The sequence below is a fragment of the Quercus lobata genome, chromosome 4, assembly GCF_001633185.2.
Source record: "Quercus lobata isolate SW786 chromosome 4, ValleyOak3.0 Primary Assembly, whole genome shotgun sequence".
Taxonomy (NCBI): Eukaryota; Viridiplantae; Streptophyta; class Magnoliopsida; order Fagales; family Fagaceae; genus Quercus; species Quercus lobata.
In genome coordinates, this window is record NC_044907.1 from 15,519,422 (window position 1) to 15,546,423 (window position 27,002).

Here is a 27,002-nt window from a genome sequence, read left to right on the forward strand (position 1 = left end):
TTCGTTGTTTAGTCTACTTGGTAGTTGGCAGTTAGTCTATTTGGCAGTAGGCAGTAGTTCATTAATCTGTCCTTGGGAATTTGTTGCGACATCAATTGCAAGTAATGCTAGGGACACCCACAAATTTATTAACACAGTTTTTTTTTTTTTTTTTCTTAAAGTAATATCAACATGTAGCTCTAACCCCATATACGAACTAACAAAAAAACACTAGTATGATTTGAACTCCAGATATTCTAATATGACTTGTTTACCACAATTTTTGAACCAATATTTTCTTTCAAAACCTTTGAAATGTTTGCTTAAATTTCTCATATTGCAACTATTGGATCATTCCTTTTCAAATATTCAATCGAATCTATTTGCACTATTGTGAGTATACTTGACTATTGTGAAAAGCCAAACGTTAACATAAAAAATATTGCTAAACCTTGTGACCCTACCCAAAAAAAATTACTTAAAAGGGGCAGCCATAACTAAAAAATGGTCATATTTGAAAAAAAAAATCTTTATTCTTAATGTGTCTAATCTTTATTTTAAAAATATTATCTTAGCCAAAAGTAATTACTTAAAATGTAAGTCACTTGTGTTCCAAATATCACATTTAATGTGTGTGTGTGTATATGTATGTATGTATATATATATGAACAAAAATATCTTAAAAATAAATCAATTTATAGAGTAAAATATCTTTATTTTTAAATATGTCTAAACATTTAATTGTATATAAGACATGTCTAAATTCTAATTGTGTTAAGCTTACATAAAAATATGAAAAGAATAAAGTGAAATGTCTAAATTCTAATTGTTGTTCTAATTTTACATAAAAATAAGAAAATTTCATAAGTAAAAGAAAATCAATCAATGGTTAGGAAATTTATGAGAAAACTTATGGTGGTGACGACACCTTTGGCCATTCTTATTCTCATCATAATGCAAGCTAGTAACCTTGCTCTTACCTAATTTCATTCCTCTTCACTTCCAGTCCTGCTTCCCCTTACTTCCAATTTTGATAATTTTCAAGGAGTATCTTATATTTGCATTGGAAAGAACATTAAAAGTTGTTTAAAAGATCAAAAAAAGCAAATTTACGATCATGCATTATGTATTACTAGGAGTTATCGAAACTGCCTTTTTAATAAGGTTGAACATAAATATGATCCACTATATATGAAGGCTTTTGAAGGTTATGAAAACCGCATTGAAAACCGCAAATTTGTCCTTCATCGTGGAGATTGTTTATATGAATGGTACATATCCCATATAAAAAAGCATTGAGACATAAAAATACATGAAATCCAAGAGCTAACTCAAATAATAAAATTGGTAAATACTCTCTCTCTCTCTCTCTCTCTCTCTCTCTCTCTCTCTGTGAATAAGAATGTTCACATGCATGAGAAATAAATATGTGACCAACCAACACCTTATGGGTTTTAAGATTACACCATTAGCCTTATGGGTTCGAAAAAAGTATCTTTTAACAATTAGCATTTAAATTTTAGTAAACTAAAATTATTAGTCTCATTGATCAATATTTACAATTTTTAGATGATTCCATGATAGTTTGCGTAATTTTATAGACAATAAGTTCTGGCGTAATAAAAAAAAGAAAAAAAAATGGAGAAATGTATTTGTTATTCAAATTTACCTTCCAATCCCGGAGAAAATGGGCAATTACCCTTTTTTGGGAAATTAAACATACGTTTGCCCTCTTTCTGAAACTAAATAGGGAATTGCCCCTGTTTTGTAACTCGACAATTGAAAAATCGAGTTTTAATGAATAACTCGATATTTTTATAGTCGAGTTAGTCTGACACTTCGAATTTTTCCCAATAAAAAAATGTTTGGGCAGACGGACATAACTCGAGAAACTAGAAGTCGAGTTATTCTCAGCGGTTTGAATCAATAGGACCCTAACGTCTCACAACGCTATTCAGTCACTCGCTCTTCCTGTACACTCTCTTTCCCTCGCTCTCTGCCATCACTCTCTCTCCACACTCTGTCTCTCTCGCTCTGCGATCAGGCTTCCCCACTCTTCCTCGAGTCTCCATCAGTCGTCGTTGGTTCCCGCCGCCGCTGATTACAGGTACGGTCCTCTCCCTCTGAAATATTTTCTGATGTTGGTTAATGTTAGGTTGCGTTTTGTGTGGGATTTTGATTATTTTGTTGAACCCTGACCAGAAGTAGTAAATTTACTAATGAAGATGAGAATTTTGTTGCAATGATGATTTTCTCATTAATGAGTTGAGTTTAAATGTGCTTGGGGTTTTGATGAGGGGTTTTGGCAAATCGAGTGGTGTTATAACTTATATTTTCATAAATAGTTAATTAATAATTATCCTAAGCTTTAAGAAGTGATTTAAATAGTTCTGAAATAATTTTTTTTATGGCAAGTTCTTATTTATTTAAGAAGTGATGTTGAAAATCTTGTGCTCTTGTGCTCAAAATATAATGTCTTACTGAATCTATGCTTTTATTTTATATTAAATGTGGTTTACTTGTTAGAAAATTGCTAACAATGTATTTGCTGCCATGTCAGATATGCAGGCACTAGATAGAGTGCGGCCTGGACCCGATGTGGATACCCAGTTGGCCCAGCAGCCGAATCATCGGTCAAGTCCGCTTTGGAGTTGCGCCGCTGACGAGGTATGTAGTAGTATTATTAATACATGTTTGTTTTATAATTACCTCGTGTTTAATCTCCTAACACAATACTCGTCCGTGTGCAGGAGGTGCCTGGCATGATAAAGGTTCGACGCCGTAAATGTGTATTGCCACAGGGTGGGTTAGATCCATGTATCATGCAACACATAGATGCAGCAGGGTTGAATGGTTTATTCAAGGTTCCTGATATGGAGGTCGACCACGCCTTGATCACGGCGTTGGTTGAGCGGTGGCGTCCGGAGACGCACACGTTCCACTTACCTCATGGAGAAATGGGTATCACCTTGCAAGATATGGAGGTGATGCTGGGGCTTCCGGTGGATGGGTTGCCTGTCACTGGGAAGACAGACTACATATGGAATGAGCTGTGCGAACAGTTGTTGGGCCATAAACCTCCACCCCCGATACCAAACTCAAACAAGTCTATCCTTGCTGGGGCGAGGATAAGATACACCTGGCTTGATGCACAGTTTGCCGATCCCTTAGTTGCGGACGCTGCTGACGAAGTCGTGCAGCAACATGCCTGCTACCACCTACTTGTACGGATGGGGGCCCTCTTGTTCATGGACAGGTCTGCGGACCGGGTCTCACTGCTGCCTCTGCAGTTGCTCAACCCAGTCAGCAATGCGAGACGGTATAGCTGGGGTAGTGCAGCATTGGCCTGGCTGTATAGGCAACTTTGTGGTGCATCGAAGAAGGATGCGATGCAGATTGGAGGAGCACTGTTGTTGGTGCAGCTATGGGCCTATTCAAGGTTGACACAATTATGCCCTGTTGTGAGGCCGCCTCTACCACCAGTGCACTCAGGGCCCCTTGCCATTAGGTACGTTCATTGAGTTCTCGTTATTTGTCTCTTTCATATAAATAAAAATATGCCAAACTAACAAACGAAAAAAACTTATCAATGCTTAGTATATGGATGTGAAATATAAAAGCAAAGTTTGTTAAATGTAAGGTTCAGTAATGAGCATTTGTTGACACCTCATGTTTGGTAGGTGGAGCGGGCCAAAATGCACCGCAGAGCATGCCACACACGTCCTTGCTGCGTACCGGGCGTCACTGGCTACAGTACGGGCCGAGCAGGTATTCGGTTAATTTAGTTTGAATTCTTATGACCACGTTTCCCTCAATTCTTATGACTACGGGCCGAGCACGTTTCCCTCAAATGCACCGCACATGCTTTTATTTTCGTTTCCCTCAATTTTTATTTTATTTTGAATTCTTGGATTGTTGTAGGAATGAGTTGATTTCATAATACCATCCCATCATTTTGTTTGATACTTGGATTTCCATCCCATCATTTAACTCAATTGGAATGTCCATCGTGAAGTACTTCACATTAGAACTTCCATTTGTAGCACCTGCATGAATACTTGCTCGTCCTTACATAAAGTAAAACAAAAGTAAAAAATTCTTGAATGTTAAATCAAAGGGTTTTTTCCAAATTGGGTTGGATTGAAGGGTTTTTTCCAATGCAACCCAACTCACATGACTCAGGTTAAGTTGGGTTAAATCAATGGGTTATATATAAATTTAGTCATATATATATAAAGTAGAATTTGGCTATATTCTTCATTATGTACGGAAACGTTTGTGATTTACACCGAAAAAAGAAAAAAAAAAAACACAGAATAAATTGTCCCTTTTCCAAGATGTTTGAAGCATGTGCAACATGCGCAAAAGATTGAGCATGAAGTCTTGGTTTAGTGCAAGACAGTGAGTTCAAACTTGTGTTGCAACCAAAAAACAAAAACTCCACCAATTGTTACAAATGTCATTAAGCTGATGCAATGAAGAGAAGACGCACATATTGGATTATGTAATTGGTTATAATTCAATGAGAAATGAATTTACCTAATAGTATACCAAAGATAATTAGATTTGTCTTTGGTTGTATTTGTGTGCTCAAGTAATTCATTTGATTTTAATGATGCATCTTCGAAACTGACGATGACATCTTTAAATTCTTTCCAGCTACTAACTGAATCAAAAGTTTGTGTTCATTTTCTGATTATGTCATTATACACCGTTTCAACCTATTTAACATGAGAAAATAGAACTTTTAGCCTGCTATGAAAATGAACTAAAAAATTTGAAAACAATATTTCTTAAGACTTTATATAAGGCGAATGATTGTAAACGCAGAAGATATCAATTAAATTCTAAACAACAAATTTCCTACTATAAACTTGACAAATATGGGTCTTTTCAGAACAAGGGAATCAAGGCATATTAGAATACAAATGATATTTTGAAAACGCATGGCCCCTGGGCAAGGATGACACGCATAAATCGAGAAATGGTCCAAATTTTTTTCTTTCCCTAATCCTTGCGTGAATTCTGCTTCACTGTCTTCTTCGTTGTTTTTGCACTTTCTGCTTCTTTACATGCGTTTTGGAGTCTTGCTCAACAGGTTAGCCCAGACTTGTGCTCATAATTCTTTTAGAGAGAGTTTGAATCTTTGATAGTTGTTATACTTCAATATATTAAAGCTTTAAAATAGAAATTTTTTTTAGAACTGTTGAAGCTTATTAATATTTCACACCTTCTGGATTCGCTATAGTTTTGGTGGTTGACTTAGATATGACCACAATTATATTCCAGATCTTCGTTGAATTAAATTTGCTGAGTTAGAGCTTCTCTTCACTGTTGTAATAGTTGGCTGTTAAATCTCATAAAATGATAAAATTCTTTAAATTTAGAACGTTGGGAAAGCTGCAAATGTTAAACTACGAAAATTTTATCTAATTATTGTGTAATCATGACATGAGAGCAAAAATATAACCCCAATTTGCATTTTTGGCCTAAGTACAGAAACAGAGGGAATGATGACATTATTGATCATTGGCCCGTAAAACACATGATCACTTCTCTGGCTTTCATTGAAATTTGAAATTAAGCAAACTAAAGGATGGAGTTACTCTGCCTTGAATGTCATAGAGTGACCATAGGCTACGCCATTGCCATAGCTTGTCCTTGTCCAATGCTGGATGGTTGTCATTGCTTGGGTCCACACTGTGAAATTTCCAAAATACAAAGCCGTTAGTGCCCCCCCACTAGGAACTCGAGAGTCCAGGGTATAGGTTAAACCCTTTGTGAGATTTGGGGTTGTTTAGGATGCCAGAGTGAGCACCGAAGATAGTCTTAATTGTTGCTTTGCCTTCAAAAACTTACTAATGTTTGGAGTTTATGCATTTCACTACCCCGTTTGGGATGTTCTAGTTGATGGTGTTTTCATAGGTAGTCAATGTGAATCTAAGCTCTTTACATTGACTACAAGGTGCCACTGGTGCTGCAGGTGGTTTTAGTGTGTGAGCTCCATTTGGGCATAGATATAAGTTTCATAGGTACGATCGAACTCTCTTCGCTAGAAGTTTCATATGTACAATTGCACCAGATTACTATCACGCTCTACTTTAGTCGGTTGTTTTTGCATATAGTCTCAATATATGCTACAAATTTGATTAAACAAATAAAATTTAAGCTTGTACGGTTTGTAATTAAGCTTGTGAAATCACTTGTAATTAATTAATAAAATGTTATGAGCTTAAAACCATAGTTATTGCTTTGCCTAATAAGTAGACAATTTAGTATTTCTTCTTCTAACATAGGGGTATCCAGGATTACAAACATTGTTATTGTGATGCAAAAAACATTGATACATTGTAAGTTATAAATTACCTTTGCTGAATTGAAGGTTATATTTTTACAGTCTAGTAGAATACTGTTTGACTTCGATTTACGTATTCAAGTGGTATATTTTGAATATGCACAGCCTCGATTGTCTTCTTGGAAAACAATGGCCTAAGTTTAAAGAAACAAATAATTGTTAATCAGTGATATATGAGAAAACATAAAGACGCTTGACACATTACCTCTTGTTGTTGACGTAAATGAAAAGTTAGTTCGTGCTCCTTGCACCAAAGTTGGAGAGCACAATTTAATTGCAGCATGCAACTCCTTAAGTTGTCCCCACTTTAGCTGCCTTAATAGTCCTAAAATTATTAAAAGCTATGGATTATTAACGAGTACTTTATTCATATAATTTTAGAAGCGTGCAAAATATGCTGCTCACCATATTCTTCAAGAGGAATGTAATTTTAGACATTGACATGATTAGTTTGAAAAGGCTTACGTAATTTCCAACACAAAAATTTATAAGAAATATATATTTACATAGAAATATAATAACAGTATTTGATGAGGATCATACCATGTAATAATTTACATAGCTTCCATATCTTGCAATATAAAGTGCTACTTGAAATGCAATGTCTGCAGTAGACCTTATATTAGTCATTTTGTTCTCATTCATTGAAACATTGTTAATGACTAATGCAATTAATGTAGCACAATATTTCTATTACGATAAAAAGATTTTGTGAAATCATCAACTTGGATTCATCTTACAGCCATAAGGATGCTCTAGTACCCTCCTCTTAAGTTTGGTTCAGATTGAAAACCCTAGTATTTGATGGTGTCAGTTAGCTTTGAACCCTGTCCAGCATATGAACATGGGGCTGAAAATGGAAATAGACTAGAACAACCTAGATCTTTTAATATTTTTTGCAGGTCAATTTTGTTGTTCTTTTACTTTCTGCCCAATAATCCCTGAAGATTTTGTGTACGACTAGAAGCAAGAAATTCCATGCTTTGCATATTACATATCACAAACATAATGTTAAATTAGTATGATGTCTCACTATCACAAACATAATCTACTTATGCAGATTGTATGGGAGCCGTATACGCATACGCTAGGCTCCCTACCTGCGTATTGCACTGCTGGGCAGCATATTTGGAGGGCCGAGGTGCCGTTGATATTCTTTTGGATAGTGGAGTGGCATCATCCTGAGCGAGTCCTCCGTCAGTTTGGGATGAAGCAACCAGTTCCAAGTGTCGTGGATACGTCAACTACCCTTCACAAGATATCCCTTCAGGGTAAATGGGAGAAGAACTGGGAGGTAGAACATGATCCCTTTATTCGGCAATGGGCCAACCGAGTGAATGTAGTTCGTGGGTCCGATCTCCTAGACGATGATGATACGTATCTCGTTGAGTACATGATGTGGTACAATCGCCACACAAGGCGGTACATAACACCAGATTCCGCATATTGGGAACTCATGGTGAGGCAACAATTCCTATTTTATGGATGAAACCATTGTTGGATTAAATATCCTCAGCAGCTTCATCATGCATGCAAAAGTCCACAATAATTATCGTTGTTACATCTCTATAAGTTTCTCTGTCATTTTGTTTTAAAGTCAAAAAATACTGCATGACATGTCATTATGTTTTAAAGTCAAAATACTGCATGATTTAAGTTCATAACAAACTGAATTTGTCTTGATCCAATTTGTTTGCACGAGGAATGGTTAATGGGCAATGACGAATGATGACCACACCTTTGTTCATATAATTACATTCAACTTTTACAAAGGGTGGGTTGGGTTGGGTTTTATTGTATTTTATTTTATTTTTTGTTTATTTCTTTTTGTTTTTGGTTGGCTTGTACTTTAAAATGGACGGTGCAACTCTGTGTAGTAGTGATAAATTCACATTTCATGATAGTTTAGATAGCCTTTCCTCCAGGACTGATTAATGTATTACATATTCCTTGATAGATATGACCTCTAGGATTGGGAAGTCCCTTACTAAACTGTTGGTAGAATGCAATTCCCAACAGCTTAAAGGTCATTTAAAATCTTGCAAGTATGCAGCAAGGAGATGTGCATTTATACTAGATTCAAGTATGATATATGTGTGCATGATTTTCGTACTTCCCTTGATTGAAACTCGAAGCTTGCATTTGATATTTTCAATTCATTTGATTTGGGCGTGTACGTTAGGAAATAATAACTTCTAAATATGTGTCCTGGTTGCAATGTGATATTAATGGAGTTGTAAATCTGGTGAAGCCTAGATACAGAAGTGAAATTATGATATTTTCACTTATGCTAAGATTGAACTTATGTACAACCAACTATACGTGTTTTTTAGAAGTATTATCTCAATGTTTAGATTGCATAGCGATAAACATAACAGGAAACTGAAAATTCATGAGTGTTGGGTTGGAACTATAAATTTTTGCACAGGGGGGGCCAACCCCTACTTTTATACACTGTCTTTTTAAAGATGCTTCATAATTATAAGTAATATAAGGATTTCATTAGCTATGTTTGCTACTTTTTCTTTTGATTTTGGAACAGATTTATCCAAGTTTTGCATCATACTTGCGTTCTTGCTTTTATGACGCCCTTGTTTTGTAGGTTCGGACGATGATTAGGTCTATACAGAGGTGCGATGAAGGTTCTGACATGCACACTGACCTTACATTTACACTAGAGCTTGTGGAGGAGCTAGGCCGACTTAAATTGGCGAATGCGCTTGCAGAAGCAGTTGACATTGATACACAGGCCGCAGTTCGTGGCGGGCAACGTGGTGGGTCTCGTGGGGGTGGACATCGTGGAGGTGGTCAAGCTGGTCGCAGCCGTACGACCGAGTCGGCTCCCATCTACGAGGAAGGGAATGAGGAGGGTGTAGAAGAGGCATGGCTTGGCACTGATTGGGTACTGTCTGATGACGACGGCAGGACACCGCGATGTACGCCTGGTGATGGTGCTGGGCCATCCCATACCGTCGATCATCAGGGCACTGTTCCAGCCCACACTACATCCCATGGTGCTAGCACGGACTTTGAGGGCCCTCCTCGTATGTCGCCCCTAGTTTTCAGTGGATCTGCCCATGATGGTGGATGCATATTTGTCCCCACACCAGGCATGCCCACCCCACCTCTAGTGCATGTGGACCCCACCATGTCAGCTCCATCTCAAACCCCCCACGGAGAGGCTGTACAGATTGAGCAGATACCGGCTGAGGACATTGAGCCGGTGGAGGCTTTGCGGAGATCGCGACGCCCGCGTGCGCATGCTCCCGATTGCGGGACCGGTGATGGTATGTACTTCGTCTACACTTCCCATCTTCTTGAGCTACTTGTACTGTTCAACTTCTTCTCAGCGAAAGTTTGGAGAACCAGAAAAATGGCTTCTCAATGGCGGAGAGACAACGACGATGGTCCTGCTGATCGGTCCCCACACTTTTTCAAGATTATTTTGCCGAATGCTGTTCAAGAAGGAAAGCTTGTAAGTATGCTCAAATTTATAAACTAGATTCCTCTGAAAATCATATGCTAATTATACACTTCGTACACTTCATCTTCTTTATTTGTGATTCTTGAGAAAATGTACATCTGTTACATGTAGTCAGAAAAACTTTCATTTTGCAATACGTAGGTTACACTTTAAGAAGAACACAGTCACATAACAGAGTACTTTTGCATCGTACACTTTTATATGAACAAAAAATGAAACAGGGATAAGCGCATGGTAGAGATTGAGGAAAAATAAATACAGAGCAAGAGCAGATGGCATTTTTTTGAAAATGTGATAGGGCTTATAGGGTCACCACAGATGTATAACTCCATTTAAACTGTGAAACTGTGTCCTGGGATCAAACTAGGATACAGAAATCGTTCACTCTTTTTATCATTTGTTTTTTAGAGTTCACAAACTTATGAAGTGGCTAAGTGGCAAAAATTACTACGTCTAAATCCAAATCCTGCCCATAAACAAAAGTGGGTCATCTTCAATGTTTCCCCAACACCCCAAAACCAAATCACAGACACATTATCAAAATACAACATTTCCCCAAAAATTTTTACATTTCAACAACAACAGAGAAATGTAAAATGTTGACAGCTGTGGATGGTTATTTTGGTTATAAGATTAGGTTGTATAATTTGGATTCAAAATTCATAAGATTTGTTACTGTTATAGCTATTAAATATAACGTCAATGTTGCAGGATTACATTTTATTTTGTTTGATTTTCTTTTCTTTTTTGTGTGGGGGTGGGGGGCTGTAACTAAGAAGTATTCTGCCATCATTCAAACTTTTATTTTCTAGCATTGTGTATAAGGATTGATTGCATGTGTTTATTTCCCTAGCCTGCATTTATGTTATGGAGATTATTTTTACAGCGGATTCCAGATAAGTTCGTGCAGAAATTTGGAGTGGACCTGTCAGATATGGCCTTTCTCAGTATTCCAAATGGTAGAAAATGGAAAGTCAAGTTGACACGTAATGCTGGGGGGGTTTGGTTTCAAAATGGTTGGTCCGAATTTGCAAGCTCTCATGGTGTAGCCGTGGGCCACTTGCTGGTTTTCAAATATGTCGGAAATTCACAGTTTCATGTACTCATATTTGATGCCACTGCAACAGAAATAGACTATACTTTAGACGACGAACTCCAAGTTCATAGGATCGAAGATGATGAGAGTGATGACAGCTCTATTGAAATCATCAAACACTTTTATAGGGGAGAGGGTTCAGGTTTGAATGTTACACTTTTGTAAGCAAGTGGTTGATTTGTTTAGCTTCTGCTGTATTAATTTTATGTGCATGACTTCGTATTTTCAACTTCTTTCAGGATCAGCCCATCCTAAGAAAGACGGTGGTGTAGCTAAAAATCTTGTTATAGCCAATGCTTTTAAATCAGAAAATCCCCTTTTCACTGTTATCATGCGTCCATCCTACGTTAATGGCAAGGATCGTGCGGTAAGCTTTTAGCTTCACTAAAATGGAATATTTTTGTAATTTAGAAATGCAACTCCCATTAACTATCATTTTTCATAGATCAATTAGAAAGATTGGCACACTAGATACTTGTGGCTGCACATTTTGTTTGGAATTTTTGTTTCTTATTTGTGTTTTTAGGTGAAAAGATGTAGATCAAATAGATACTTGTTGCTGGAATTACTTGTGGCTGGACATTTTGTTTGGAATTTTTTTTTCTTATTTGTGTTTTTAGGTGAAAAGATGTAGATCAAATAGATACTTGTTGCTGGAATATATTTGTTAAATATCTATTATTGTTCCTTGTACAGAGTTTACCCCAAGACATTATCAACTACTTACCAAGAGACGGGTTTACCAAGGACTACACCAAAGCAAGTATACTCCCTGTCAAGCTCCAGATTGTGGACCGAGTATGGCCTGTGAAGCTATACATTTATGAACGACGTGGGGGTTCATCATGTGTCGTATCAGCTGGTTGGTCTGCATTTGTGAGGGAAAATAGTTTGCAAGTAGAAGATGTTTGCGTATTTGAGCTGATTATGAGGGACGGTGTTTTGTTAAACGTCCACATTTTCAAGTGCCAAGACTAAGTGGTTAGGGTGGATGCAAAGTGATGATAATATTATGTGATGTTTAGACTGTGTTTACTTTGCAATTTTACTATTCATCCCTATTTTGTTCATCCCAGTTTGCAACTTTATTGATTGGGTACTTTTGTGATGTTTAGAGTTTCACTCTTGGAAAATTTTTAATTACTATGATGAACTTTCATATGTATTTTAAAATGAATGTGATGCTGTATTTTTTTCTGCGCTTTTGTTTGGATTTTGGCCTTTTTGCATGTCATTCAATTATATTACATTGAATGGCGACTCTTGGATTTTATTTTAGGGGGGTCAACATTGTTATTGCTATAGGATTTTGTTCTTTTTAGATGACATTGTTGTCTGTTTTGTATATATAGTAACACTTTAATACAATAACACCATGTGCAACATAGGTTAGTCATTATTTTTGATGTTTGCAAATTTAGATGTTTAAAAAATAAGTGAGAAGTTAATCCATCAATTGTGTCAATCAATATAATGTGGCAAATTGAAAAGCTTGATAGCTAAATTTTCAAAATTTCACTTGGTAGCAATTTTTCAAATGCTATACATGAAGTTGGAACTTCTTGTAAACTACAAGGACTAAAATAGGTACTGTTTTATTCAATGAACTTGATGAATCGTTGCTCAAAGAAAAATATCATTGTTTCCTGAAAAATCTTTGTATCTTACAAATGAATAACACAAAATATTGGTGAAATATGTACCAATACGCTATTTGCAGCCAAATTTTCCACGGCTCCTTTGCCAGTTAAAAAACCACGAATAAGAGGACTGTATGGAACTATTCCAATGCCAAGCTCCCTGCATGTACAAGAACATTAAAATTCGAGAGATCATACTCATGCTTCTGGATAAGATAATTAAATTATATTGAAATCAAATCTACACAAAATGGATGATTTTTTTTTTTTTTTGTTGCAGTAGTCCTTCAAAAGAACAATAGTGTTGCAAAAGCAAGGATGAATATAAGGGGAAAATAAATAACGATAGTGTTGCAAAAGCATCTGGACCAGTCCAAATATATGGGCTGGGTGGGTGTATGTGTACAACGTAACTCGATTTTCCAAATCTCGAGGAATTTGAATTCTTGTGAGTGTCCACTGCACAGAACTCGATTCAAGTAGAATCGAGTATTGTGGCAGGCCTACCTTTAAACTTCAATTCGTCTTGGACTGCATTTGGACCAGTCCAAATATCTGGGGGCCCAGAAAAATAACTCGAGTTATGTATAATCGAGTTATTTGAAATTAACTCGTTGTCTGCAACATCGAGTTATGAGAAAGCCGTTCCAACATTAACTGGATTCTTGTTATTTGTGCTACACATAACTCGATTTACAGACAGTCGGTCTATGTGTAAGCCCTTGTGCTGAAAATTTGATTGCATGTAACTCGATTTCCGTAAAATCGAGTTATATGGACATTACATTCTATTACCCATTTTTATTTACTCTTCCCCAGTTCTGCAGAACTTGCAGCTGTCCGAAATTACATCTTCGATTGCTCTCGCTTCATCCGGCTAGAACCCACAATTTCCCGCGCAAATTCGTCGAGGATTTTACATAGTAAGACTCTTTTAACGGTTGCTGTATTTGAAATTACTTTTTGTTGGTGCATTATTCTCAAATTTTGCATTTTGATGCTTCACACTTCTATGTCTATGTCTATGAAGATTGTGATGAAATTGGGTGTTTGCCTAGTCAAATGCATTGTTGTTAGTAAGGTTGCCTATGTCATAGGTTGTCTTCCTTCCACAAAATGAACTTGCCAGTGGCTCCATATGTGTGTGGTATAGATATATGCTGGTTGTATGTCTGAACTGTACATTGTGCAATTTATTTTCAGTTTTTTGTAGAAGCTGGTGAAACTTACTACATGTAGCTACAATGGTATGATATATGTCAGTTCCTAAATCCACTTGTATGTTTCCTATATGATCAGACTTCTGTTATATACTCTAGGTCTCTAACTTCAAATTATTGACTCGGACCAAAATGCATTACAATTATTGCACCAACTAAACAACCTGTGAATAAGAATATTGTTTTTTCATTGTGTTGTTGTAAACTGCTCTAGACAGTATATTGTGTGCATGATTTTCTACACATGGTAGCTGGTTACTCTTCAATTTTTGTTCTCTGCTTCCAACTTCATTTTGGTTCTGTTTTTGTGTGAGCTGATCGTGTTTGCACTACTGACCATCGATTAGTTATGGGTCCGAAGAGGACTAAGAGGGGAAAATGCAAAGCTGCATCCGAACCTGAAGTGGTGTTTGATCAAGTAAGGTTCCTCACGCCAGAAAATGAGCAAACCTTTGAAACCTTGATTAAGCGTAGGCGTATTTGGGGAGAAAGGCAAATCAATTTACAGGAACTGCATCCTTTTGTTCGTGAGAATCTACAGTCTAGGCATTGGCTATCCCTATGTACAAACATACAACCCCCTCCAGCTGACTTGATTAGAGAATTCTACTCGAATCTATCGGTGCATGAGGATCTTGGTGGTCACAAGGTGACATCGTCCATACGTGGTGTACCGTTTACAATAACTAGGGAGCACGTATCTAAAGCCCTTGATGTACCTATAATTTGTACACCTACTTATCCAAACTCTATGTCTCCTCGTATTGATGATGTTATGGATGTTCTTTGTGGACAATCAAACAATCGGGATTCTGGCCGAAGTATTAGCTCAAGTGAGTTGACTGAGCTTAATTATATCTTCTTTAGGATAGCTTGTCACAACATTTTCCCTATCTCTCATATCCATACAATCCCTGTAGACAGGTGTATCTTGCTTTACGCCCTTGTCACCAATAGTTCCATTTGTTTTCCTTCCCTTTTCATCGAAACCATTGTCAAGGTGCGTAGGAGCAAGTATAAGAGGCATGCTTTGTTTTTCCCAGTTCTCATCCATAGGGTCCTCAAATATTTAGGATTAAAGAACTTTCCTTCCCACGAGTTGGTTCACATCCAAGCCCCTATAGGAGCCAAATTTCTGAAACAGCGAACTGCCCAAAAGAAGGTAGTCGACCTCAGTGTTGGTCCATCCAACAGACCACGAGTACCGTCTACTACTGGAGATGTTCAAGATGAGGACATGCATGGGGATCCCACATCTGTTGTTGCCGAGGATGGTGATGTTGACACTGTTGATGCAGCACATACATGCCCTCTTCCTCCCTCTCTTCATGCTATGATGGAGACCATTATGACGACTCAGGCAGCCCATGGTCAGCTTCTACATGGTCTTCTTGCCGAGGTTGGAGCTATGCGAGCGGACTTACCTCACTATACACGTCCTGTTCCACCTTCTACACCATCTGACTCTTGATGATTCCCATTGGGTATTGTACCCAAGGGGGGACGATTTTCAGTTCGTGGTTGCTATAACATATTTGGAGAATTGTATGACAGTTCTATATTTTTTTATTTTAGTGGCAATTTGAAGAACATGGTATCCGTTGAAAGTAATTTCATATATTAATATGATGATTAGTTTCATGCCCATCGTTACTATCATTAGTATTATTGAAATGGATGTAATGGTCTAAGAATTTTTTATGTTATTATGTGATTCTATATAATATCAAGTAGATCCAAGTCTGTGTGTAAATAACATTTATTTCATAATTCTGTACGACGCTCACGTGTTTTTAGATTATAGTAATTATTAATACAAATCGAAGGTTTTGTGAAAGCACAATTCGTTTACAGGTTTTGATATTAACGATGAACCACCTAGGAGATTTTCCTTGGAACAATGGCTGAAGCTATATCTTGACTTCAGGCAACTATTTTTATTGGAGGTTTTGCTGAGCTTACATGTATTTTCCACTAATTGGATATTTTTGTCGATCTTAAATCAGCAATTATATTATTATGAATTTGATCCTCGCCTGGACTATTCCTCATGCATCATATTTTCATTACAAAATTTATTGATGAAACCTTGCAGTGCAGACTCGTCGAAAAAGATAAAAGCGACACTTGGCATGACCTCATTCACTCTAGCATTAGGTCTAACGGATTTTTTTTAATCAAATATGAGGAATCCAAACCTGAAGTGATGGCCCCTTACATAATATATTAGATAACAGTGAGCTGAAGATAATAAATATCGTGAAGTTTAAGTATGTTGTGAAGGACCAAACACGATTAAACAGATATAACAGTGACCTCAAGCCACTAACATCAAAGTTCTAAGAGCAAAATGGTGCTTTCAAGCTGTAAATTATTATGGCACGCGTTTGTTTGAGAGCTTAGTTTCAGGGTTGAACATGGTTTTACCTATGTGCAATCTCTTCTAACCAACAGTCACGAATTATGGGAAGAGCTTTTTGACTACCATCCTTGAAAATGACCAACGATAATAAACACCCTGATGTTTAAGATTTTGTAAAGGTAAAGTCCACAATTAAACAGATATAACCAGGAGCTCAAGCCACCACCAACATCTACGGTATAATAGATGTGGTATTCAGACCAAATTGGGCCTCGCTTCAAACCGACAAGTCTTTGACCATGATGTTTGATCGAATAGTGGAGTAAGTAGGTATTCCCTCAAATGCAGTCTCACATCAATTGGCTACGATTACAAGAGAAATTTCAGTGTTTCAGCCTATGGCGCTACGTAATTTGTAAGAGTGATGGTTCTGAGACCAAAGTGATGCTTTTAACCTGTAAATGTTTAATGACCAAAGATAATGAACACCGTCATATTTACACACCATGATGTTTACAGACATTCAAAATGACCAAATCACAGAAAACACTGTGATCTTCATAATTTATTTTGTGAAAGACCAAACATAATTAATAAATTAATATTGCGAACTTGCTGGTGAAAGACAAAACACAATTAATATAGCGAAGTTTGAAGGTGACCAAGTTCCAACTCTAAACACACATCACCAGCCTGCTTCTGTAGCACCAACTGTAGTCATATCAAACTCCTTCAATCGCAGCACATGCGCCAACAGACGCTGCTGCTTAGTCAAGTCATGTTCGGTGCTCTACACGATGTGGATACCCAGGTCAACACTGTTTCACACCCACACTCACGTGAATACAGAATTGTGAAATTGGATGCACAGATGTCTCATTTACATCTACTGTTGCAACTACTGCCCACCTTTGATGTGACATTAGGAACATTTAAAATCCTGTTCATATAGCGTTTTTCCGGAAGGGTTTGACATGACAAGCCCTAATAAGTGAAACTGTAATGCCTGGACCGTGAAATCAGGTTATAAATGCACCAGTGATATAATGTTAACTTTCTACCCCGCTAACTTCGTAGATTGATTAAGCTATGAGTCGCAATGCCTCAACATCAAATCGTACAATGCGAAACAAGTTTGGACCTACTTCAACAAATGCATTATCACAAGTTCCAACAGATCAACAACTACATACATACACAGACCACTATGGAGGAAAATGGGTTGGAAAGAAGAGAGATTTCGTTAATATGCCAATATACACGTATGAGAGTCTTGGAAGCGTCGGACACATCATGGTCGGCAAACCTACAAAACTAAGTACAGATACCACCGCAATAGAGTTCACTATAGCAGAACCACCATGGTCAACCCTATACGAGAAGAGGTGTGAGTTAGAGGTGTATTGTCGATGGCACGAGTTACGAGTTCCTAAGGCACGCTCTGCCGAGTTACCTAGAGATGAACCTGCCAACATACTTGCTCGTCTTGAACAAGAGAACAATCAAATGCAAAGGCGACTAGACCGTTTTCACGCAATCCAAAAAGCTAGGAAGCATCTAAAGGGGAAGGCGCAAGAGCGAGCCATGAAGTCTATTAATGAAATTACTGCGTTAGATGATGAAACAGATATTTCAGACTTCTCAGATTCAAGCAATGATGATTTCCAAAAATTTCTACCTACGAACATTAGACGTTGTTGTTAATGTCTACACATTATGGGAAATCTGTGATGTTATTGTTAATGTGTGACAAATGATGATTATGTATGTTCAACTTTTGCAACTCTAAAGATTAACTGTTTATTACTTTTGGCTAAGTTTATGTGAAATCACTTTCTCATTTTTTTCATACGTGTTCTTTGTTGCTACATTCAAGTAATGTGGGTTATGGACGAACAATGTCCTTTGCTTTGTAATGTAGGGAAAACCTTAGGAAGTGAAATGCCTCCAAATTATATTTATTGCACATTACTTGTAGGAAAATTTAATAGATTCAATACATACAGACTGATCCAAACCACATAGACCAACCGCGCATATGATTCAATAATACGAATAATTCTTTTATATGAGTTGTTTGAGTCACGATATAATATGCACGTATCTGTGTATCTTAGTTGTAATAGTGTCCTACTTTATATAGATACATTACATAAAGACTTGTCCAAACCAGACTAACCACTCACTCACTGAAAATCCATATGGCTCACCCAACACACTCTCACAACGATATTTGGTTTGCTTAAAAATAGGGTAAAGGCCTAAAAGCCTGATCAGCCTTTCAAATGTTTCATTCAAGTTATTGGTTTGTTGTAGCATTGCTTGGAAGCTCCCTAATATTGCAATTGTGATGATCGGAAGCCATTGATGTAAAACTTGGAAGCATAGTTTTCTTCATGTAATTTTACATTGATGTTGAGAAAATGTAACTACGTTTTCTACCTGCAAAGACTCCCTGAAAAGTTTGTACGGAAACAGGGGGATAAAACTCTCTACTGTTGCTACACTCACTGCTCGTATTTTCAAAACGCATTTGGCAAGTGAGGTTGGAAAAGGCTAACACAGCTCGGCACTGTTCGGCGAAGTCATGTTCGCAGTTCTGCATGTGTTGCTCAACTCGACACTATTGAACCCTGTCCAGTCATATCATCCATGCTCACGTGAATAAACAGATATGCAACATTTTGCAATGCACTATTTTCAAGGATGCAGAGGACCCTTCAAAAGTGTAAGCAAATTTTTGGGGGTAAGCTGTCCATCATTGCTACACTTGATTGATGTAGTTCTGCATGTGATACTCAACATCTCGAAACTATTGAACCTTGACCACACGTACCCATCCCCACTCACGTGAATACACATATGTGCAACCCTTTGCAATGCACCGTTTTCGAAGAGGCAGAGCATCCCTGAATTGGCTATGCATCAATTTTGGGTGTGAGCTGTCCACCATTGGTACACAGATGTTGTTCGTAGTGCTACATGTGCTGCTTAACAGCTTCGCACTGTTCAACCCTGTCCTGTCAATACACAGATATGCCTTCTTTTGCAATGCACCGTTTTCAAGGATGCAGAGCATGGCTGAAAAGTTCATGATACATTGAACACAGCTCCGTATTGTCTCAACAAGTCATGTCAGATGAAGCACAGGAATTCTGAATAGTTTTGAACAAGAGATACCAAACTGGTCAGAGAAAAGTCTTAAAACCACATCCATCAGAAATAAACCATAGTAGTGATCAAAGTCCCTAATTAAATATAAGCATAAACATCACTAGTTTAAATTTTAAACAAGTTATCCTTGTCCAAACTCTGATGGTCAACCAAGTGAAATATTGAGACACTAATCACAACAGGAGTCCTTTCGATCACCTCATTGGCAGTGACATCTCCTTTTTTCTAAATTATTGTCTTTCGAAAATGCAACCCAGCCTTCCCCGAATCTCATTGCTTAATATGTTTTGATGGAGGGTAATAGCACAAGACATTGATGTGTGACAAATTGCTTCCCAATAATATACTTGCTTCCCATATATGTTTCCAAGCCATATTTAAGAGAACATCATAATCACATTATGTATAAAGGCTCACCATATTATGTGGCCACGAGATACCCATGAAAGAAGGATTTTTAGGCTTCAATTTTTTGGCTGCTTGGATTGCTCTCTCTCTCTTCCTCTGGACATAATCGGTAATTTTTTAAGAACAAACTTTTCTCTGACTTCATGTTTTATGGGTTTGTACATTAAGGAAGAAATGTTTGTATCATCTTCATCTAAGTTTTTGATATTTTTACCTCATGATCTTCCAATTTACAATTCTTCCTACGTGGATATTGAATCTCAATGGCAGTCTTATCAAATATAACAATATGGAAGCTTGAATTTCCTTCATATCTGAAGACTAAAAAATAACCATAACAGATAGAATGGTATTCAGCGAAATCCTGCCAACCATTACAAAACCTAATGTTGTTATCAGCTTTCTTCAATCATACTTGCCAAATTCCACCATAGGGAGCAATGACTGTAGCTACGGTGGATAGCTCAGTATTGTTGAACCCTGACCAGAAGTACCCATCCACACTCACGTCAATACACATAGCAACGCAGAAAATTTTGTGCATCAATTTCGAGTGTTATTGGTCCTATTGCTACATTGATGTTCGTAGTGCTGCTCAATAGCTTTGCACTGTTGAACCCTATCCAGTCATATCACCTAAACGCACGTCAATACACAGCTATGCATCCTTTTGCAATGCAGCATTTTTAAATGATGTACCTATAGCATTCCTGAGAAGTTTATGATACATTTAACATGGGCTCAACATTGTCTCGTCAAATCATGTCAGATGAAGCACATCAATGTTGAATAGTCTTCACGTGAATAAATACGCAACCTCTTTTGCAGTACACATCACCAGCCCGCTACTGTAGCACAAGCTATAGCCATATGAAACAACTACCTCAACGAATCACATGCACCAACAGACACCACTGAACAATATACTGTCAACTCATATAATCTTTATTCACGTGAATACTTATAGTCACATCCACCTGAATACTTGCCCTTGCAAAACCCCTATATAAAGTCCCATTTACATCTACCCTTGCAAAACATCTACACATACCGAAGTCCCATTTACATACATCTACCCTTGCAAAACTTCTACACATACCGATCTAAACTCACATTTTCCAATGTCAATGCGTAATTGGATGCTACCTCGTTTTCCAAATAACTATAGAACGCAAAGAGATTCTGACGAGAGGGAATACTATGCCGGATTGCAACAGGAGTGGGACTTTCGCGTGAACGAGTCCAACGCTCTGCACAATGATCTCCTGCAAATCGGAGCGCCTCTTGTCGAGCGTAGCTCGCTCACACTGCCACGACAAAACATGCACCAATATGAGCGTGCAGTGACGAAAATAAAAAAAGAGAACAATCTTATGATACTTCGTAGGTCCAGGTATCATATGCTACAATTGGCGGAGGAGCAAGCCGTTGCAACAAATAGGCAACTCACTCCGGTAGAACGTAACAATGTCCTCAACTACGAGGACTACCTATCAGAATGAATACCACTGTGGTGTGTGTGTGTGTGTGTGTGTGTGTTATGTCTATGGTTAAGTTAATAATGTTAGTGTAAGTTATTTTATGTTTTCTGTGTTATGTCGTACGTGCTTATTGAAAAACATCATGTGTGAGAATATTTGACTTTTATGACTTATGTGAGAATAATCTACATTACGAATAATTTGCATGCTTCTCATAATCAATAATAAGGTTTACATAGTACAAATGCAACCATACATATAACACATAGTTAAGCAAAATAGTTCTCCAACAAAATCTAATTACACCACGACACGACACGATTACTCTTCATCTGACATCTCCACGTCTGACTGATAAATGGGATCAACAAGAAGTGATTGCATGAACTGTGCATGCTCGTACCACCCTTCCTGCACTGACTCTCGAATCTCGACTTGGGTCCGATATCGATTAAGACGTATCTTCATTCGATTATTTTCTTTTCTTATGCGGTTCAATGCTTTACGAAGTTCGTTGATGCTGTCTCTGGGCATTTGCGATGCGAGTCGCCGAGGCACTGGCAACTTAAAACCAACCAACTCATCATAAAACATTTGTTGTTCACGAAATAACCAAGCCCACTCCTGTCTCATGGTATTGTGAACGTAAGCACTATTTCGCAAATTCGGATTGATTGGATAGCTGAACTCATCTTCCAATACCCAACAACGACCCATAGCAGTGAACACATCATGAGGCCTATAAAGTTGTGGGTTGCCAGAACCAGACATTGACACTGAATACAATAACACCAAATGATCAAGTTAACAGTGTGTATCAACTGTTGCTAAATAATGTAATCCTGCATAGAATGGTACACAGCAAAGACATTCATAAAATTGTGTACTATTGCATGCTAAAAATGAAATACTAACACTAACACCAACATTTGACCATAAACAATAGACATTGTTGGTGATGTCTACACATTGTCTTCAACACTAAATGTTGTTGTAAATGTTCGACCAATGATGATTATGTGCAATACAAAATGTTGCTATAGTAAAGAAATTATTTCATTCTCTTCTCACCAACGTTTACTACAACAAATAACCAAAATCACACCAATGTCCTTACTTCACATTCATTCAACCCAAAAAATCAAAATTTAGTACAATATCAAATGAAAATAACATTGCCCTAAAATTGTGATGTGAATTTTTTACCTGAGGTGATACAAATTTCAATTGAGTTTGAAGAAAGCCGCTGTTGATCCGTGGAGGAGTTCCAACTCAGTTCAGCAGAAAGCGTCCTCAGCTGAGCAGAGAGCAAGGCACACTGAGTGGGAGAAGGTGTGCAGAAATTATAAGAGAATAACTCGACTTTACGGATATTAATTATACTTTATAACTCGATATTTCATAAATCGAGTTACATTGAAACACTCCACCTGACACAAAGACAGTACGAAATCAGGGTTTATAACAGTATAACTAACTCGATTGTTTAAAAATCGAGTTACGTAGAGATTCAAAAAAAACAAATGCCAGCAGTGCTGGAAAAAACTGTATATAACTCGATTATCGGAGTATCGAGTATTTCATATAACTCGATTTCCGAATTATCGAGTTACAAAAGAGGGGCATTTCCCTATTTAGTTTCAGAATGAGGGCACAAAGATGTTTAATTTCCGAAAAAAGGGCATTTGCCCATTTTGGCCTTCCAATCCCTAAATCTTGTTTAGACCCGAATTGATCATGCAATGGATTTAACAATGACGTTCCAAATAATAAAATTATGTGATCACAATTATGACAATTTAAACCACAAAATCAGAAAGTAACCAAAGCTCTAAAGCAAGATAAGATAAAAATAAGAGACAATGATATGGTGACAAATAGTAGAAAAATCGATGGAGAATGTTTGCAAAGGAAAAACCACTACCCCAAATAAAGCAATTCACCATGAAAGAAGAAGTATAAAATCTAGAAGAAAACTATGTGTGTGGGTTCTTTTTTTGTAAAATAGCACACGGGCCCAAGTGAAGGAACAAAATCCTCGGCCTGATGCTTTATGCTTTAAGGGACTAAGTTTGGTTCATTGTAGCTAAATTTGGTTGATTTCGAACCAAGTGGTGCACAAAGCGCGGATCCTACAACACATACATACTAACATACAACAAACATATATGTATTGAATAGCAAGGAACAATAAAGAACGAAATAACGAGGAAAAGAAAGTAAAGTAAAACGTTAGGGATCCTTAGGAAAATATGGAATGTGTCATTATTTTCTTAATTTTGTAATACATCATGCTCACTAGGACATGTTACAAGGTCCAAATAAGTTCAAAAATCGCAGACTTAGATGGCTCTTTAGGCCTCTAAGACTTGTGAAGTTTAAATTCTTTTGAATTCAAGTGTGTTCTCTAATGACTGTTTGAGGATCTTGGACGGTGTTTTCCCTTTTTTTTAATTTATTTTTTTAAAATTCTAACAGAGCTTTTTCAAGAATTTTTCACTCTAATTCATTGTTGTTGAATGCCCTTCATTGTTGGCTGCTCCTTTTATAGTGCCATCTTAGGGTTTTTTGGGGAACCATTAATCCCCTCCATTTGTTACCCTGGGTACTAGAACCAATGTTGTATCAGCAATATTAGTGATTGGTCCCTTCCTCATTCTTTATTATTTCCCTCTTTTAAGGTTCCCTCTTCAAAAGTCCTTGGTTGACTTTCCCATTTTGGGGGGGTCCTAGAGGGCTGACCTTTGATCCTTCTTTTTCCAAGACTTCTAAATTCCACCTTTTTAGATCCACCTTTTGACTGTTTTCCCTTTTGTCATTTTTCCTAAATGGGCTGATTCCTTTCTATTAGGCTGAAAGATCCTCAATCTCCTTCCTTTATGGTCCATCTTCCTGGGTTCCCCAAGGTACCAGACCCCTATTCATGAGTTGTTGGTTCCCAAGTCTTTTGATCATTTTTTGCATCCTTGGGTGGTTGATGGGACATATCTACCCTCGTTCTTTGTGTCTCTGGGCATGCCCCTTGAACGGTCTCAGTCTTAACCTGGCCTTGCTGTACATCCCGAGGATCCCAGGCCTTTAGGAATCCCCAGGTATCCTGGTCCAGCTTTCTCCCTGGGCTTCCCAATGATTTTCTTCCCTTGAGGGCTAGGTTGGACTTCTTCTTCCCTTTGTTTCGTGAGGTCTAACGCTTGCCCATTCATGGGCTTTGGTCCCTTCCTATTGACTCTTAATGGATTTGGGCCTTCCCCCTTTTTTATTGAAAGCCCGAATGCTTTTCTAGATTTCAATCCTTTGTATTGTTTTAGGCTTTGATACAGCATTGTGATATTTTGGACCTCAACACTATGTTACATTGACTTCACAATTCCAATAGATGAACTCATTGTTGCAACACATTGTAACTTCAAAATTTCATAACTTTTTTTACATTAATCCTTTCATGAACAACACATAACAACTAGAGCCTAGAACCAATACCAAGGCACCTTTGCGAATTTGATACCACAGTGAGCTTCACTAGGATGTGGTTTCAAGCTAGTTCTTTGATCACACCATATGGATAAAACCTGATGGAATATACTCTTTTGAACTCACGGGTGCACTAAGATGGAGGCTTTATTTTTCTCTATGTTTTTGCCTCTCTAATTGTATATAAGCTATGCAAAATAAATCCTTATTATAGTAGACTTTAGTAGGGATTTGAAAACAAAGCAACTGCCTTTGAGTTCTAAAACACGTCACTATGTTGCCAATTTTTGACCGATTGAGAGTTGATTGAATGGAAGTAAAAATCTTGTGCTTATCGAGTTCGACATTCATGTGTGACTTTAAACAACTATATATCACTTATTTCAAATCCTAATTAGGTCAAATGCATGTCTATTTTGAAATTCTAAATGTCTACTTTCCAATGAAATAAGTTTCACTTTGAAATTCATTATGGTGCAAAAGCTATGGGTAAAATATCATCAACTCTTATCTTAAGCAAACCAAAACTTTGTTATCTTTCAATAATTTCTAGCTTGGACTCAACCCAATTTTACAATGAATAAGTTACACCAATAAACTTGAATTCATTACAAACAAAGTCGTGGAATGGGCGAACAATAAGAACCTAACAAGCCCCTTAACAAAAAATTTCCTATGTGCTTTTATGTTGTGTCTTATGGAGAATAATCCCTTAATTGTGATTATGGAGAAGACCTAACTACAAATTTGACTGTCATACCCCTAATTTTGTGGATTTGACTGGATGGGATTGTAATGTATGAGTGTATGTTGTGTTGTCCTATACTAAATCGAATGTTGAATGTTTACTAGAAAAATTTTGTCTATATAATTGATTATTTATAACTCTTAATTGTAACTTGACTAGTTCTTTTGGGTATAGAAAAAAAATGTAGCTAGTATTTCTTAGGTTATGTGGCATAGGGCCACTATAGTGCCACACAAGTGTGGGTAAGGACATCAATGATTTTTGAGGTGGAGATTGTAATACCAAGAATTATGATAATTTTGATTGGATTGGACTACAATGTATGAGTGTATTGTGTTGGCTTATGTTAAATACCACATTAGTGTATTGGCTATATAGGTGATTATGGGGAGTCCAAATTGTAACTTGATCATTCCTTTTAGGTATAGTGTAGATGTGAATAATACTTTCTTTTGGTTAGAATAAATGCTATCATAGCCAACCTAGTAATGCCATGTGGCTTGGGGGCATTGTAGCGTAAGGACAACCTAACAATGATATTAGGAATTTAGGTTGAAAATATTGTGATACCCCGAATTGTGGATTCTATTGGATTTTGTTAGATGAATGTGATAAATAAGTGTGTACTAAGTCCCATATCAAGTGATTTCTAGGTCAATCTAGGTTATATATAAAATTATGAGAATCCCAAATTGTAACTTGACTAGACTTCTTTAGGTATTGTGCTAAAAGGACTAGTGATTTCCTATAGCAATTGCAAATGGAATTGAAGCTACCTTAAAAATATTATTTAGCTTAGGGTTACTAGAGCGCAACATAGGCCCTGACAAGGACATATGGGATAGAAGGAAGGAAAACTTTGATATGTCTAATTGTCAAGATTAGTCTTAAATTGGATGTGAGTGTCGATTGAATTGGCGTGCATTGAGTCTTACATCATATGTGTACTTGGTCGATTTGGGCTTTGTAAGTGATTACGGAGAAACCTAATTCCATCTTTGTTTATTCTTTTTGTGTATATAAAAGATGTGGCTAGGGGTTTTTACTGGTCATGATATTGATGAAAATTAAGAAATTTATTATTGTGCAAAAGATCACCAACTCCTCATCTTGAGCACATTGAAACTTTGTTTTCTTTGATCAATTTCTAACTTTTACTCAACCTGCTTTTACAAGGAATTAATTACACCAATAATTCATGAAAATGCGAACAAAAACATTAAGTGAACCATGTGGAAAATAGAGCAGGTAAAAACACAAATAGTTTAGTAGCTTAAAGAGAGGATGTATCATATAGGAAGAAGATATTTAATAAACAAAGGCATATGTGAAAAAATAAAAAACAGATATCAACTTAAATCAATTGAAGTAAGCATTAAAATCATTTGCAATAAACACTAAAATCATTTGCAATAAGTACAACAGGATATCAAAAGGAATGGTTAGATAATCCAAGTTTTACATTAAAAATATACCCCAGCTCCCCCTAGCAAAAATAACACAAAATTCCCCATGAAAAAGACAAATAACCCTCCCCTTGAATCTTTGACCTTGTCAATAATAAACATTTCTCACTCCCCATTT

The 27,002-nt window shown here is 37.1% G+C and overlaps 1 protein-coding gene and 1 pseudogene across 1 annotated transcript; both read left to right on the forward strand.

Annotated features, from left to right (window-relative positions):
* The first annotated feature begins 1,732 nt into the window (after positions 1 to 1,732).
* On the forward strand, positions 1,733 to 11,892 carry LOC115984681. The gene is made up of 10 exons (XM_031107701.1): positions 1,733 to 2,086; positions 2,540 to 2,646; positions 2,730 to 3,487; positions 3,660 to 3,747; positions 7,395 to 7,793; positions 8,937 to 9,809; positions 10,705 to 11,056; positions 11,154 to 11,281; positions 11,441 to 11,500; positions 11,611 to 11,892. Exons 2-10 carry the CDS (start codon positions 2,542 to 2,544, stop codon positions 11,890 to 11,892), a joined length of 3,045 nt encoding a protein of 1,014 aa, XP_030963561.1. The 5' UTR covers positions 1,733 to 2,086; positions 2,540 to 2,541.
* Positions 4,868 to 4,978, forward strand: LOC115988229 (annotated as a pseudogene).
* Positions 11,893 to 27,002: the final 15,110 nt, after the last annotated feature.

Excerpts from the sequence above, each read along its gene's own strand:
- LOC115984681 (XM_031107701.1), top strand. The coding sequence starts at position 2,542 with ATGCAGGCACTAGATAGAGTGCGGCCTGGACCCGATGTGGATACCCAG. Across the intron at positions 3,748-7,394 it reads CTACAGTACGGGCCGAGCAG|ATTGTATGGGAGCCGTATAC; the intron begins GTATTCGGTTAA and ends CTACTTATGCAG. Across the intron at positions 11,282-11,440 it reads TTAATGGCAAGGATCGTGCG|GTGAAAAGATGTAGATCAAA; the intron begins GTAAGCTTTTAG and ends TTGTGTTTTTAG.